Below are 15,291 nucleotides of genomic sequence, written 5' to 3'. Positions count from 1 at the left end.
AGGTCTGATCAACGTTGGCCTCCTGCAGGCCAGGAGGACGGTCACTTTGTCTTGGAGAGACACTGAAATATCATCTACACAGTCTTGGATTAGAGAGAAGGTAATGTATGTTACACTAGAACAGCTAACTTATGTAATCAGGGGTAAAGTAGAAGAATCTGAAGAAGTGTGGGCCCTTAGACTTTCTCCAGCAACAATAGACTATATTTATCTGTAGAGCTATTCTGTGTGTGACAGTTTTATTTTATTTTATTTTATCTTATTCTATTTTTTATTTTATGTGGGTATGTATGTTTGTGTGTGTGTTTATCTTTTCTGTATGTATGTGTATGCAGCGAGGTTCACCTGCATCTCATTGTGCAACTTGTGTGGCTTCTGTCATTGTGCTTTGTATGTTCTTATTATAAATGTATAAAAACATTGTTAAAAAAAAAAGAGAGTATTATTAATAGTATTGCAGCCAACAGTTATTAGTAGTAGCCTACTACAGTAATACTGTGAATACCAGGAGTATTTATAGTACCTGTACTACTGTAATACTGTGAATACCAGGACTCTTTCATCATGCTGCGGCTCGAGCTTTGTGTCTGCTGTGACGTCACCACCGGACATTCCTTATTTGGCTCCGCCCGGCGCCGTTATAAACGCAGCGCGAGGCTGAAACGGGACAGAACCGAAAGCAGCGAGCGCGAGGGCACCGAGGAAAACCCCCGTTACAGCGAATTAAAGGATTAAAGGGTTAATACAACATTTATTACTACACCATGAAGCCCGAAGCCGCCGCCGCCGCGTGCGTCCTGCTGCTACTACACACCGTCTCAGGTGAGTCCGAGACTAACACACACACACACACACACACACACACACACACACACACACACACACACACACACACACACACACACACACACACACACACACACACACACACACACAGATTTACAGTTAGAACACACACACACACAGCCTTTGATTCTGGTGTGAAGTAGCTGCAGGCACCGTGTGTGTGTGTGTGTGTGTGTGTGTGTGTGCGTGTGTGTGTGTGTGTGTGTGTGTGTGTGTGTGTGTGTGTGTGTGTGTGTGTGTGTGTGTGTGTGTGTGTGTGTGTGTGCGCGAGCGTTTTAAAGGTTTTACTAAAAGTCTTTTTAACTCTTATATATCTATTTATAGTTTTGATGAAAATACTCTAAACACTGAGTCTGTTTCTCCTCCTCTCTGATTGGTCCATTTTGTTCCACTCACAACATGATGAACTATTTATTTTATTTTATTTCACGTTAATCTTTATCTCTATGTAACTCGGTTTAAACTCAGTTTTAAGAAGCTGCAGGAGATCGAACCTGAATCTCATCGATCAGCTGATCGTCTCTGACGTCATAACGCTTTAATCACCTGTGCGTTTTGACCAGTTGACCAGATGTAAAGATGTTCATGTCAAAGACAGGAGGAACATATCTGCCATCTTGGTTGGAATGTGGTTATTTGTTTTGGATGGAACTAGAAGACATGTTGAAATGTTTGACATCAAGATTAAACTTTGGGAAAAACTTAAGGGAAAGGAATTGTTTTTGTTGAATATTTTTATTCTACAAGGAGAATGTTACATCCATAAATGCAAATGTTCATCCAGAAAACCACATTGTTATGAGTTTAAAATAGAAATATACGGATATTATACGCAGCTACTAAATATGAAGAGATATGAAAGTATTTGATCCCCTGCTGTTTTTTGGCCCTTATTTCAGTTGATCAAATGTAAATTAATTTATAACCTTTATGGTGATATTATTTCTGGATTTCTTTCTGATATTCTGTCTCTCTAAAATAAATTCACCATAAAAACTTTATAGATCGTCTATTTCTTTGTGGGGGAGCGAACTCACAAAATCAGCAGGGGATCAGATACTTATTTTCCCTTTCCTTATAAAGTTTTGACCAGTGTCTGACAGGAAGTTTAGTTTTAGTTTTACTTCAGTGTTTATTTCAGTCTTATAAAAACAAATACAATAGACAAATATAAAGATATAAATACAAAACAAAACAGAACAAATCAGAACAAACACACAACAAGTAGCCTAATACAAGGCACTTCGACCATAAAGGTGTAAGAGGCTGAAGCATCAGATTATTTTGCCTTTACCCTTCTTAAATTAACATTTTCCATTCACTCATTTTACAGAACAACAAAAAAAACCTGCATATTCTCCATGCAGCAGTTTATAAGCTCACTGGTATTTATAATTCAGTTTTATATTAATTAATAATATTATTATTTTTGAATAACTTTGCACAGTTTGATTTCTAATTCTAGATGATTCCATTGATTGACTCCTGTAATTGATATACATCTTTGTTTCACATTTATTCGTACTTTTGCTTCTGTATACACGTCTTTTATTTTGAAGTGTGTGACAGGAAGTCTTTTATTTTGAAGGTTCCTTCCCCCGGGCTCAGAACCTCACCTGGACGTCGACAAACTTCAAGACGATCCTGAGCTGGGGGCCGACGCCGGGGGCCGAGTACGCCTACACCGTGCAGTACGCTGTGTGAGTACACACACACACACACACACACACACACACACACACACACACACACACACACACCTGGGGGGGGTCAGTGGAGACAGGAAGTGATAAGGCCGATACTGGTCCAGTACAAACGTCTGGGAATGAGAGGTGTGTGTGTGTGTGTGTGTGTGTGTGTGTGTGTGTGTGTGTGTGTGTGTGTGTGTGTATGTGTGTCTGTGTCTGTGTGTGTGTATGTGTGTCTGTGTCTGTGTGTGTGTGTGTGTGTTTGTGTCGGGAAGAGGAAACGAGTCATAATTCATGAACATAATAAATAACCAGATTTAACTCTACAGCTCATTTTCATCTGCAGCTTCACACTAAAACTACTACTACTACTACTACTACTACTACTACTACTACTACTACACTAAAACAACATTAGACATGGAACAAAGTACAACATGGTACAAATATCATATATCACAATATATACAATGTATATCACACAGTAGCTTCAGTCAGAAGGAGCAAGGAGTAGTATAATATTAAAATACATTTAAAGGAGCATTATCGCAAATACAGCAGTAATAGCATAAAATAAGCTGACATATGTAAAAGATGGGTCGGGGGGAGCCATAACTAAATTTACAAAAAAAATCGCCAACAGTATAGTGTCCGTGGGGCAAATGCAGCATTTGTCTTTGTTATGATCCAAGCCGGCCCGGCGCTTGCTGCGTTAAAATGCACTCGGAACTCGCAAATCAGACCTCCGAACCGGACAAATATGCAACAGTAAGTAATGTAGCAGTGTCAGGCTGCTCACAGTCACTGAATCGCTGGTAGAACACTTTGTCTCCACGTCCCGTGTCTTTCTTCAGCTGTCCTCTCTGCGTTATTAAGGAGGAGGAAGTTGCAGTTGCTGTTGTTGTCGTTGTTGTGGTTGTGCGCGACGTAGAGCTGCCGCTTCCACTAGCGAGTTTTCTTTTTCCCGCGATTGCACGTTCATTCGGCCTGGTGAGGGAGGAGGAGGAAGGAGGAGGGAGGAGGAGGGGGGAGGAGGAGGGAGGAGGGGGAGGGGGGGAGGGGGGGAGGGGACTAAACGAGGCTGCTCTCTCTCTCTGACAGCTGCCCACTTGTTTATATCTGATAAGCTCCGCCTGGCTCCATCTAGTGGCCGAATTTTGCGATAATACTCCTTTAATCGACAGAAGTGTCATATAGCGCTGTTAAAGGGATAGTATCATTTTTTAAAGTGTGGTTGTATGATCTCCAAATAGCCCCTAAGTACTTTAATTGCAGTAGAAGACTCTCTGCGCTCCTCCCGTTAGCAACGCCAGCCCATAATAGCCCTGCCCAGAGATTTACAACATACAGTGTTGTGAACAGACCCAAAGAAACGGCCTATTTTCACGGCCTAAACGAGGTTTTACCTGAAAATAAATACACAGTTCCATTGTTCACTATAATATAATTTTTTCCAGCCCTTCAAAGTGCAGGAAAAACACAGTTTTTATTTGGACCTAACCAACTCACGTATCCCTCCGCCCAGGGTTAGCGCCCGCCGATCAGCAGTTGGTTAGTTGGTTAAGTACTTAGGGGCTATTTGGAGATCATACAACCCCACTTTAAAAAAATGATACTATCCCTTTAAGATTCATTAAAGTGCATCTGTAATAAAGTGTAATGGAGTAAAGTGCTAATAACTATTGTCAGTATTCTTCTAAAATAAGAGAAGGACCTTAGTGTTCACAGAGCTGCTGGTTTTCAGTCGGCCATGTTTTCAGTTGTGTTTTAAATGCTATGTATATGTGTAATTTAAAGGGACAGTTCAACATTTTGTCAAATTGGCCCATTGGATTGTGTATTTGATGAGTTTGATGATGAGGGAAACCAAGAAATCCCCTAATGAGCCTCCATAGCGTTTTTTTGTGCTTGTAATAAGAGGGAAAAACTTGCTCCACTGTCAGATTTTTCTACTTATTTCAAGTGGAAAATCTGCTTGAAAGAAGTAAAAAGTGTCTAAAAACAAGCTGCTTTTTAAATGTGATGAGTCTTATTTTAAGTATAATGAGATTTGTTTTGACTAGAAATAAGAAAAATATTCTTGGTAAGATTTTGAATTTTTGCAGTGTAGGGATTATGGCAATGGGCCAATCTGACTAAATGTTGAACTATCCCTTTAACAAACAGCTGCAACGGTGCAGCGGCGGCCAGTGTAACTAACGTGTTCGATTCCCTGTGCAGCGTGGGCCAGGACAAGCAGAAGAACCCTCTGTGTTTCCGGTCGGCGGCGACGCTGTGCGACCTGTCGACCTCGCTGAGCGACCTTCACGCCGAATACACGGCCGACGTGCTGTCGGTGCCGCCGCGCGGCGTGACCTCTGACCTGCTGGAGTTCCCCTTCACCTCCTCCTCCCGCTTCACCCCCTACACCGACAGTAAGCTGCTGCCCCCTGCTGGACACACCAGCTCATTATTATTTATCTTTTAAATAATATTTTTATTGGTTTTTTCAAGAGAAGTTTAACAGCACAACATAAAGGGACTGTGCACGAAAAAACATATACAAAAGTAGACATGATAACAATAAGAAAAACAAGAACAAAAAACAAGAACAAAAAACAAGAACAAACATTTACATTGCAGTTGCGTAAAATGAAAAAGAAAAAGATTAGTAGGCTACATTATGATGGGCTATGTACAGCAGCTCTTTATTAATAACATTATTCATTTATTAATCATTATTCCACTGACTGACACAGTTATTTATCTATAATCAAACACTGATCATTACTGCTCTACAAAGGCAAAGTGCAGTATCTGCAGTTTTTCAACTTTTTTTTTTTGACCAATCAAAGTGTAAAGACATATTCTCTTCAATCTGGTAGAATTTGATGTTGGTTCTGATAAATTTTCCAGAGTTATTGGGCTTTTTATTTTGCTGTCCATCCAAAAAAGCACTGTGAAACCAAGGCAAAGTGCAGTATCTGCCATAAAATGGTCAAAATAAAGCAACGGCTTTCAGCATTCACACGTATTTCCTTCAGGAAATACCAATTCTAGTTCTTACTACTTTCCGCCATTTTTTGGGCCGCTTCTAGTCCTTCATACTTTGTGCTATTTCAACAATTAAAATATCAAATTGTGCAGCTTTTTCTGGACATTATCGTAATGACTTTTTCTCTTTTCAACTATTTATACTTTTTAAAATATTCAAATAGTTCAGATTTTTTTTGTCCCATTAGAAATACATTGGAAGTCTTCAAACTCTGAAACTACTGGTCCTACTTTGAACCTCATTTGCTTCCACATACTTTCACCTTCAGACTTCATTCAAATTCTGATCTGTAGACAAACTTCTAATGTATTCAACCTGTGTACAACTTTTTCATATCTTGTACCGTTTTTGAGATAAATCCTTTAAAAGCACATGTGCATTTCTTGATTGCTCGTTGTGGGTTCAGTTCCTGCCTTAGACATGTTTCTTGCATGTCTTTGTCAGCATGGTTCAGCAACGGCTTTCAGCATTCACACGCATTTCCTTCAGGAAATACAAATTCTAGATGTTATTATAATAAAGTTGTTTATCCTGATATTAATCAACCCCCCCCCCCCCCCCTCCCCCCAGCTGAGATTGGCCGTCCTGACTTCCGGCTGAAGGTCAGCGAGGACCAGAGGACCATCACCCTGTTCGTCACCGACCCGCTCACCGCCATCTTTAAAGATGGCCGCCAGCTCAGCATCAGAGATGTGTTCCAGGATCAGCTGCAGTACCGAGTCACGTACCGGAGGAACAAGAGCACCGGCAAGGTCAGTACAAACCATTAACACACAACACATTAATACACACATAAAATACATACAGAAAACACATACTTAATACATACACATACAAAACAAAACATCCAATGCAAACACTTAACATCTATTACCCACTCCTACATTGAATCGCTACACAACAAGGATGCCAAGACCCAATTTACAAATATAGGCTACTAATGGTCAAAATTGCGATGAAAATAATAATCTCTTAGTTTCATTTTAAAACTAACCATCTGTCTTTGTGTGTGTGTGTAGAAAACGGCGGACTTCCAGACCAACGAGATGCCGCTGCGCGGTCTGGACCGAGGAGAGAGCTACTGCTTCAACGTCCAGGCCTTCGTCCCCAGCCGCCAATTCAGCCACCAGCTGGGCCACATGAGCCACACGCAGTGCTCCAACCCCGACCAGAGCATCCTGCAAGGTGAGGACCACCACCAGGTTTAGGACCAGAACCAGGACCAGGACCAGGTTTAGATCATTTTCACTTGTTTCAAACTCATTTTCACTTGAAATAAGTAGAAAAATCTGCCAGTGAAAGGAGGTTTTTTGTGTTTGTAATAAGAAAGAAAAACTATCAGATTTTTCTACTTATTTCAAGTGAAAATCTGTTTGAAAGAAGTAAAAAGTGTCTAAAAACAAGCTGCTTTTAATGTGATGAGTCTTATTTTAAGTAGAATGAGATTTATTTTGACTAGAAATGAGACAAATATTCTTGGTAAGATGTTGAATGTGTTTCCAGTGTACTCGGTGGGCGTCATCGCCGGGGCGATCTTCCTCATCCTGCTGCTCATCGGCATCGTCATCGGAGTCTCCGTCTTCTGCTGCAAACGCTGCAGAAACACTACGACCACGGGGAAGGACGAGGCCGTCATATAGACTCACACACACACACTGACACACACACTGACACTGACGGCTGTGGAGCAACAGCCGACTGATCTGAGGTCGAACACTGGAATCTCTTCATCTGGTTTCTGTGAAACTGAACTGACTGTGTAACACACACTGACACATATCAACACACACTGACACACACACTGACACACACACACACAGACACACACACACACACACTGACACAGACACTGACACACACACACACACACACACACACAGAGAGAGAGAAACACTGAAGCTGTATCACTGCAACACTGCCAGCTGGTTATTTATTCGTAGTCGTAGTGAACGCTCTCACCGTCACCGGGATCTTTGGGAGTCTGTGAATCTTTATGGGAAAAGTTTTTTGGGATCAAAAAGTTGTAAATATTATTTTTATATAAATTATCAAGTTTCACTGAATTAACTCGTTTGTATATGAAGCTGTTCGTCTGTAGAGAATAAATGTTTTAAACAACAAGATGAAGATTCATTCATTTCTTTATTTCAGATCCAAGGGGGTCCATATCGCCATAAAAGCACAATAAAATAATAAAAAGACAGAAATAAGAGTAAAAAAAGAAAAGAAAAACACTAAATACAAAGTACAGAGTCTTCCCCACTGTTCAGTGTTTAGCTTTGCATACAAACATGTTCTACAATGGTTCCACAGTCTGGACGAAAGATGAAGATGAACGTTGTTGTTTTGGATTCTTTGGCGTCTGTGACTCAAACAGGAAGTGCCTGAGCAGGTGACTCTCGTTTCCATAGTTACACACTGCAAAAATCTAATTCTACTTAAAATCAGACTCATCACATTAAAAGCAGTTATTAAATAAGTAGAAAAATCTGATATTGGAGCAAGTTCTTCTTCCTTATCACGAGCATAAAGAAAATTTGTTTGAAACAAGTGAAAATGATCTAAAAACAAGTAAATTTTTAATAAGTAGAAAAATCTGATAGTGGAGCAAGTTTTTCTTTCTTATTACAAGCACAAAAAACGTATTTAAATTGAAAATTAGTTTGAAACAAGTGAAAATGATCTAAAAACAAGTTCATTTTTAGGTGATGAGTCTTATTTTAAGTGAAAAGAGATTAGTTTTGACTAGAAATGAGACATTTTGACAAGAAATAAGACAAATATTCTTGTAAAGATGTAGAGTTTTTGCAGTGCAGTGAATCCTCTGGTCAGGGGGTGTGGCCTATGGTCAGGGGGCGTGGTCTCTGGTCAGGGGGCGTGTCCTCTGGTGGCGCGCGGCGGCAGCGTCGCCTCGTAGACACACTTCCCGTCGGTCTGCAGGAAGGTGACCGTCATGTGGCGCTCGGTCACCGTGACGACGGCCAAGCCCCCCAGCGTGTGGTTGACGGGGCTGGAGTAGAGTTGCCACGCCGACGGCAGAGCGCCGCGGTGGGAGGAGGAGGGGTCGCTCACCATGCCGCTGCCGCTCACCACGTACGAGCTCCCATCATCCTCTCTGATGAACTGTAACGAGCCAATCACAGCGCAGCGGCGGTGGAAACTGGTTTAAACTGGTTCAAACTGGTTTAAACTGGTTCAAACAGGTTTAAACTGGTTTAAACACATTGACACAGACCCTACAAAGAGTTTCTGCCTCAACAACATCACAGGTAGTTAAAGGGACAACCAGGAGTTTTGGAAAGTGAAGTGTTGTAACTACATTTCCCATGAGCCTCAGCACGCACGGTGAAATAATTCTTGGACCGGCGCAAGACGGACGAAAGTGAAAACATTTGATCAAGAATGTTTTCATTGATCCAGAATGAAAGTTGGAGGTTGGAAGACGATCAAATACCGTTGTAGTTCAGACCATAAACAGCGATCCGGCAGCGTCCAGGAAACAGAAACTAGGAAACGTTGGGCAAGTCGACCACTAAATAATAATATCACAATACCTATAAAGACAAAACGATGTATTTATCTAAAATGGACCCATTGACAAGTGGTAATGTAGATTCATCCACATTAATATGAGACTCTTTTAGAACCAAAAGCAAACTCCTCGTTGTCCCTTTAAAGGGATACGCCAACATTTTTTTCGTGTCTTGCCTCACTCCTGAGTCCATGACCAGCAGATAGACACCATCCTTTCCACTGTGCGTGCAGCAACAAGGGAGATAGAGCCGTATCGCCGTAATTAGCTTAGCTCAAACACTGGAAGTGTATAGGTAGTGTTAGCCTGGATGGTGTCTATCTGCTGGTCATGGACTCGGGAGTGAGGCAAGACACAAAACATTTTTTTTTGTCATGTTAAGGCTTCAGGTGAACAAGTGAACGGGTGAATGGGTGAACAGTCTCACCTGCATGTCGTGGTCGTGTCCCGACAGGTAAACTGAGACTCTGAACTCCTTGAGCAGCGGCCTCAGTCTCTTCACCAGACAGGAAGTGGGACCGTGATGTCCCACGGACCAGACGGGGTAGTGACCGGCCACCAGCAGGTAGTCGGCCCTGAGGCAGAGAGAGACACACTGTTACCATGACGACACACCATCACCATGACGACCGGCCACCAGCAGGTAGTCCGCCCTGAGGCAGAGATTTGATTTGATTTGAAAATCCTTAATGTCCCCGAAGGGAGATTTGGTTTGCAACAGAAGTTGAGAGTCAACACAGTAGAGCTCACATAGCACACACATGATACAATACATACATATAGATACATGTAGATACATATAGTCATCACAGATCACAGTACTGTACATCCTTCCCAACAGGTTCGCCTACAGCGGATTGAGGAATCTAACGGCAGACGGGACAAAGGGCCTGACGAGGGAACGTGTAAAGTGTGAGTCGATGGGTGGAGAGGGTTAGACAGAATGGCCCTTTAACTCTGAGTGGCTCTGACCTGATAAACATTATCAAGGTCATTCAAGTTAATGCCAATTGTTTTTTGGCATTAACTGCATTGAGTTACCATGACGACCCACCGTCACCATGACTATCTATACTATATATATAAGCTATCAAACACCCGATCGAATCAAACGAGTCTGAGTCAGCAGTTCAATCAAGTAAAGGGCCTGTGAATATTCTCATTTGTCCAGGTCATAGTGTCTAGAGCTGTAAAACAGAGTAAGGACACCTCCATTGACTCCCGTGGTTAAAGCCTCATGCCCCCTAGTGGCAGGATATGGGTGTTGCAAAAGCGCCCAGAAAACCCATTCACTCCAATGTATGTGTGTTGCCCACTTGCTGGTAAATTGATGAAAACTGACGTGTTTTTGTTTTTAGGTGTCTTGGTCATATCAGATTATACTTAGAATTTGTTTATTATAAAATGTAGATTGAAACATTCATGTAGACAACTGTTTTTTATTGTTTTTTTTACTGGCCTATGTGTTAATGTTTATCTGTAAAGGATCCTCAATGATGCTATTAACGTGGGTGATCTATAAATGTCCTTAAATTATTGAAAACACCACACTGCTCATTCACCAACAATGCAGAGTTGTCAGTTCTTTTGCAAAACCCATATTCCTCCACCAGGAGGCGCTGCCATTGGACCGATGCTGTCCTTACTCTCTTTTACACTGCTCTAGTAGAGTCTCAAAGGAATTTTAAATGGAAAGCAACTGGACTTGGTTATTTGTCTAGAAGACGTTTCAGCTTCATCCAAGAGGCTTAGACTGGAACTGAAACGTCTTCCTAGAAAACTAACCAAGTCCAGTTGCTTTCCATTTAAAACTCCTTTGAGACAATCAAGTAATGATTGATAATGTCATGTCTGTGATGTCATGGCTGTGATGTCACGGCTGTGATGTCACGGCGTGTATAGACCGTGTGACCGACCTGCTGTGGCTCAGTCTGGTTCTGATCCAGTCCCACTGGCGCTCCGCGGCCGCGGGGTCGTCGGGGACGACGGGCTGGTCCTGGTCCAGCGAGTTCCCACAGAGGACGACGGTGTCGATCATCAGGACGGACACAGACACGTTGGTGTTGGGGACGACCATGTCCAGCTGGTAGTACAGGGACGGGTAGTTCCTAGAGATATTACATCACATTAAGAAAGCATTTCCTGCAGAAAATGCGTGTGAATGCTGAAAGCGGCTGAACGCTATTGCTGAATCAATGCTGAAGGAGTTTGATTTTGTATGAAATGGTTGGAAATTACTAGAATTGTAAAACAACTGTATTAAATTAAATTAAATTAAATTAAATTAAACTAGAAAAAGAAAGCATTTCCTGCAGAAAATGCGTGTGAATGCTGAAAGCGGCTGAACGCTATTGCTGAATCAATGCTGAAGGAGTTTGATTTTGTATGAAATGGTTGGAAATTACTAGAATTGTAAAACAACTGTATTAAATTAAATTAAATTAAATTAAACTAGAAAAAGAAAGCATTTCCTGCAGAAAATGCGTGTGAATGCTGAAAGCGGCTGAACGCTATTGCTGAATCAATGCTGAAGGAGTTTGATTTTGTATGAAATGGTTGGAAATGACTAGAATTGTAAAACAACGGTATTAAATTAAATTAAATTAAACTAGAAAAAGAAAGCATTTCCTGCAGAAAATGCGTGTGAATGCTGAAAGCGGCTGAACGCTATTGCTGAATCAATGCTGAAGGAGTTTGATTTTGTATGAAATGGTTGGAAATTACTAGAATTGTAAAACAACTGTATTAAATTAAATTAAATTAAATTAAACTAGAAAAAGAAAGCATTTCCTGCAGAAAATGCGTGTGAATGCTGAAAGCGGCTGAACGCTATTGCTGAATCAATGCTGAAGGAGTTTGATTTTGTATGAAATGGTTGGAAATTACTAGAATTGTAAAACAACGGTATTAAATTAAATTAAATTAAACTAGAAAAAGAAAGCATTTCCTGCAGAAAATGCGTGTGAATGCTGAAAGCGGCTGAACGCTATTGCTGAATCAATGCTGAAGGAGTTTGATTTTGTATGAAATGGTTGGAAATTACTAGAATTGTAAAACAACTGTATTAAATTAAATTAAATTAAACTAGAAAAAGAAAGCATTTCCTGCAGAAAATGCGTGTGAATGCTGAAAGCGGCTGAACGCTATTGCTGAATCAATGCTGAAGGAGTTTGATTTTGTATGAAATGGTTGGAAATTACTAGAATTGTAAAACAACTGTATTAAATTAAATTAAATTAAATTAAACTAGAAAAAGAAAGCATTTCCTGCAGAAATTGCGTGTGAATGCTGAAAGCGGCTGAACGCTATTGCTGAATCAATGCTGAAGGAGTTTGATTTTGTATGAAATGGTTGGAAATGACTAGAATTGTAAAACAACGGTATTAAATTAAATTAAATTAAACTAGAAAAAGAAAGCATTTCCTGCAGAAAATGCGTGTGAATGCTGAAAGCGGCTGAACGCTATTGCTGAATCAATGCTGAAGGAGTTTGATTTTGTATGAAATGGTTGGAAATTACTAGAATTGTAAAACAACTGTATTAAATTAAATTAAATTAAATTAAATTAAACTAGAAAAAGAAAGCATTTCCTGCAGAAAATGCGTGTGAATGCTGAAAGCGGCTGAACGCTATTGCTGAATCAATGCTGAAGGAGTTTGATTTTGTATGAAATGGTTGGAAATTACTAGAATTGTAAAACAACTGTATTAAATTAAATTAAATTAAACTAGAAAAAGAAAGCATTTCTTGCAGAAAATGCGTGTGAATGCTGAAAGCAGCTGAACGCTATTGCTGAATCAATGCTGAATGAGCTGAAGAAAGTTTGTGTGTGTGTGTGTGTGTGTGTGTGTGTGTGTGTGTGTGTGTGTGTGTGTGTGTGTGTGTGTGTGTGTGTGTGTGTCACCATCTCTGTGACGTGTTGGAGTAGAACATCTGGGCGGAGATGTTTCCTCTGTGGTCGTGGTTTCCTCCAATCAGGAACCAGGGGACGGGCAGCAGGTCGGGCCCCGAGAAGACTCGCTCAAAGGTCAGCTGAAGGTCAGAGATCAAAGGTCAGACTGAGGTCAGAGGTCAGCTGAAGGTCAAAGGTCAACGACGGCCCTGACTCCGCTACCAGAGGTTAGAGGTCAACAGGTGAGTGAGTCAGGTAACGTATCATAGGGTGGGATATGTGTTACCGCTAGTTAATATATTAATAGTTTGTTATTTTGTTGCCTGTATGTGGTAGTTGTGAGTTTGTGGATGAACTAGGCAATCCAAGACTGTTTTACCCCATAGATATATAGATATTTACACCGTGTAGATGCTGCACGTGTCATATATCTCTGGTTTTAGTGTGTCCACCATCTTTATTTTTAAAGGATGTGTTTTCCACTGTTAGTCGTCGTTCACACGGGGAGAAGCACAGTGTAAGCCCCCCCCCCTCCCCCTCACCTTGAAGCGGGGGTCGTCGACGCTCTTCACCCCGTCGAAGTAGAAGTGGTCCCCCAGACTCAGCACCAGGTCCAGACCCTCGGTCCGGCTCAGTCGGTCCAGCTCTGCTGCCACGGCAACCTGGTGGGGGGACCAGTAGGGGGGGAGGGGCAGCCCCCCCCAATCGGCCAGCACCGCAAACCTCAGGGCTGCTGCACACACACACACACACACACACACACACACACACACACACACACACACACACACACACACACACACACACACACACACACACACACACAGCAGTTATTATAGCCTTAAAGGGACAACCAGGAGTTTGTATTTGGTTATAAAAAGTCTGATAATAATGTGGATGAATCTCCGTTACCACTTGTTAATGGTCCATTTTAGATAAATCTATGGTTTTGTCTCTATGGTTATTTTGTTATTATTAGTGGTGGTGGAAATGCTGGGCGAGCCGACCAGCGTTTCTTTACTTTCGGTTTCGTGGCGAGTCATGAGAATAACGCCGCCGTATGAATCTCCGTTTATGGTGGGAACTACGACGGTATGTGATCGTCTTCCAACCTCTGACTTTAATTCTTGATGAATGAAAACATTCTTGGCGAGACGTCCATCTTGTGCGTCTTCTCCGTCAAAGAATTTCACCGTGTGCGCTGAGGCTCATGGGAAATGTAGTGAAAACACTTCACCTTCCAAAACTCCTTGATGTCCCTTTAAAAGTTTAGTTAGTTTTTACTTTTATTTAGTTTTTCAGTTTAGTTTTAGTGAGTTCAACAAGTGATGAATCAGTTTTAGTTTAGTTTTTATTGTTGAGGAATTAACTAGTTTTTATTTAGTTTTAGTCTTAGTTGTAGTTTAGTTCAGTTCTTCCTGTCAGTTTTGTTTTTATTTCAGTTTACTAGATTATTGTTTCACTGCTAGTTTTAGTTTGAGTTTTAATGAACTATAACAACCCGACACAAACACACACTCGCTGAGGTTCAAAGTGAAACTGAGTCAGAGCTGCTGTGTGTGTGTGTGTGTGTGTGTGTGTGTACCTGTGTGTGTCAGGCAGCAGCAGCTCAGGTGAATCAGCAGCTGGAGGATCTTCATGCTTCAACCTGTCGACTCAAACCGTCACACACTCACTCACACACTCACACACACACACACACACTTCCTGTGTCAGACAGGAACAGGAAGTCAGGCGATCAGCTGATCAACGACTCATCAACAGGTTCAGACACACACACGTTGTGTAACCGCACACACACACACACACACACACAGACACACACAGATAAAGCATTTCAACCTTTGGCCCCAGTGTTGTTGTTGATTGGCTGCACGGCGCCGCCCCCTGCTGGTCGTCTGAGGTTCAGTTTAGTTTATTTAGATCCCTGTTGGCTTCTGCATTTACATAAGTGACAAACACAAACCATCAACAAATACATACTTATATTATATTATTATTATATTAATACATAAAAACAAAAATACATACAGAAAACACATACTTAAAGGGATAGTTCAACATTTAGTCAAATTGGCCCCTTGCCATAATCCCTATAGTCATAGCAGTAGGTTCGTTACCTTTAATTTTTGGTGCAAGCTGTTTTTAGAACGGCGGAGCAGAGCCGTGAGCTGCTCAGAGCTACGCTACGGAGGCTCATTATGGGATTTCTTGGTTTCCCTCCATCAAACTCATCAAATACACAATCCAACAACTCCACAACGCTCTGGTGGACAAGTTGTGAGCTGCACATTCACCA

General features: G+C 41.4%; 2 protein-coding genes across 2 annotated transcripts; one reads left to right on the top strand and one right to left on the bottom strand.

The window, feature by feature from the left end:
• Positions 1–764: 764 nt before the first annotated feature.
• f3a (coagulation factor III, tissue factor a) lies at positions 765–7,347 on the top strand (the record flags this gene model as incomplete). The annotated part of the gene is made up of 6 exons (XM_083995228.1): positions 765–822; positions 2,435–2,546; positions 4,755–4,948; positions 6,139–6,320; positions 6,588–6,753; positions 7,072–7,347. 6 exons carry the CDS (start codon positions 765–767, stop codon positions 7,206–7,208), a joined length of 849 nt encoding a protein of 282 aa, XP_083851354.1. The 3' UTR covers positions 7,209–7,347.
• A 989-nt stretch (positions 7,348–8,336) lies between these two features.
• LOC311003938 (tartrate-resistant acid phosphatase type 5-like) lies at positions 8,337–14,716 on the bottom strand. The gene is made up of 6 exons (XM_083995853.1): positions 14,578–14,716; positions 13,535–13,725; positions 13,005–13,132; positions 11,017–11,208; positions 9,528–9,675; positions 8,337–8,691 (listed from the first exon to the last, which is right to left on the bottom strand). The coding sequence occupies exons 1-6, from the start codon at positions 14,630–14,632 to the stop codon at positions 8,437–8,439; spliced, it is 969 nt and encodes a 322-aa protein (XP_083851979.1). The 5' UTR covers positions 14,633–14,716; the 3' UTR covers positions 8,337–8,436.
• Positions 14,717–15,291: the final 575 nt, after the last annotated feature.

Source organism: Trachurus trachurus (genome assembly GCF_905171665.1).
Source record: "Trachurus trachurus genome assembly, chromosome: 20".
NCBI classification, from domain to species: domain Eukaryota; kingdom Metazoa; phylum Chordata; class Actinopteri; order Carangiformes; family Carangidae; genus Trachurus; species Trachurus trachurus.
The sequence above is the reverse complement of the archived record's forward strand: the minus strand, read 5'-3'. Positions and strand labels throughout refer to the sequence as shown.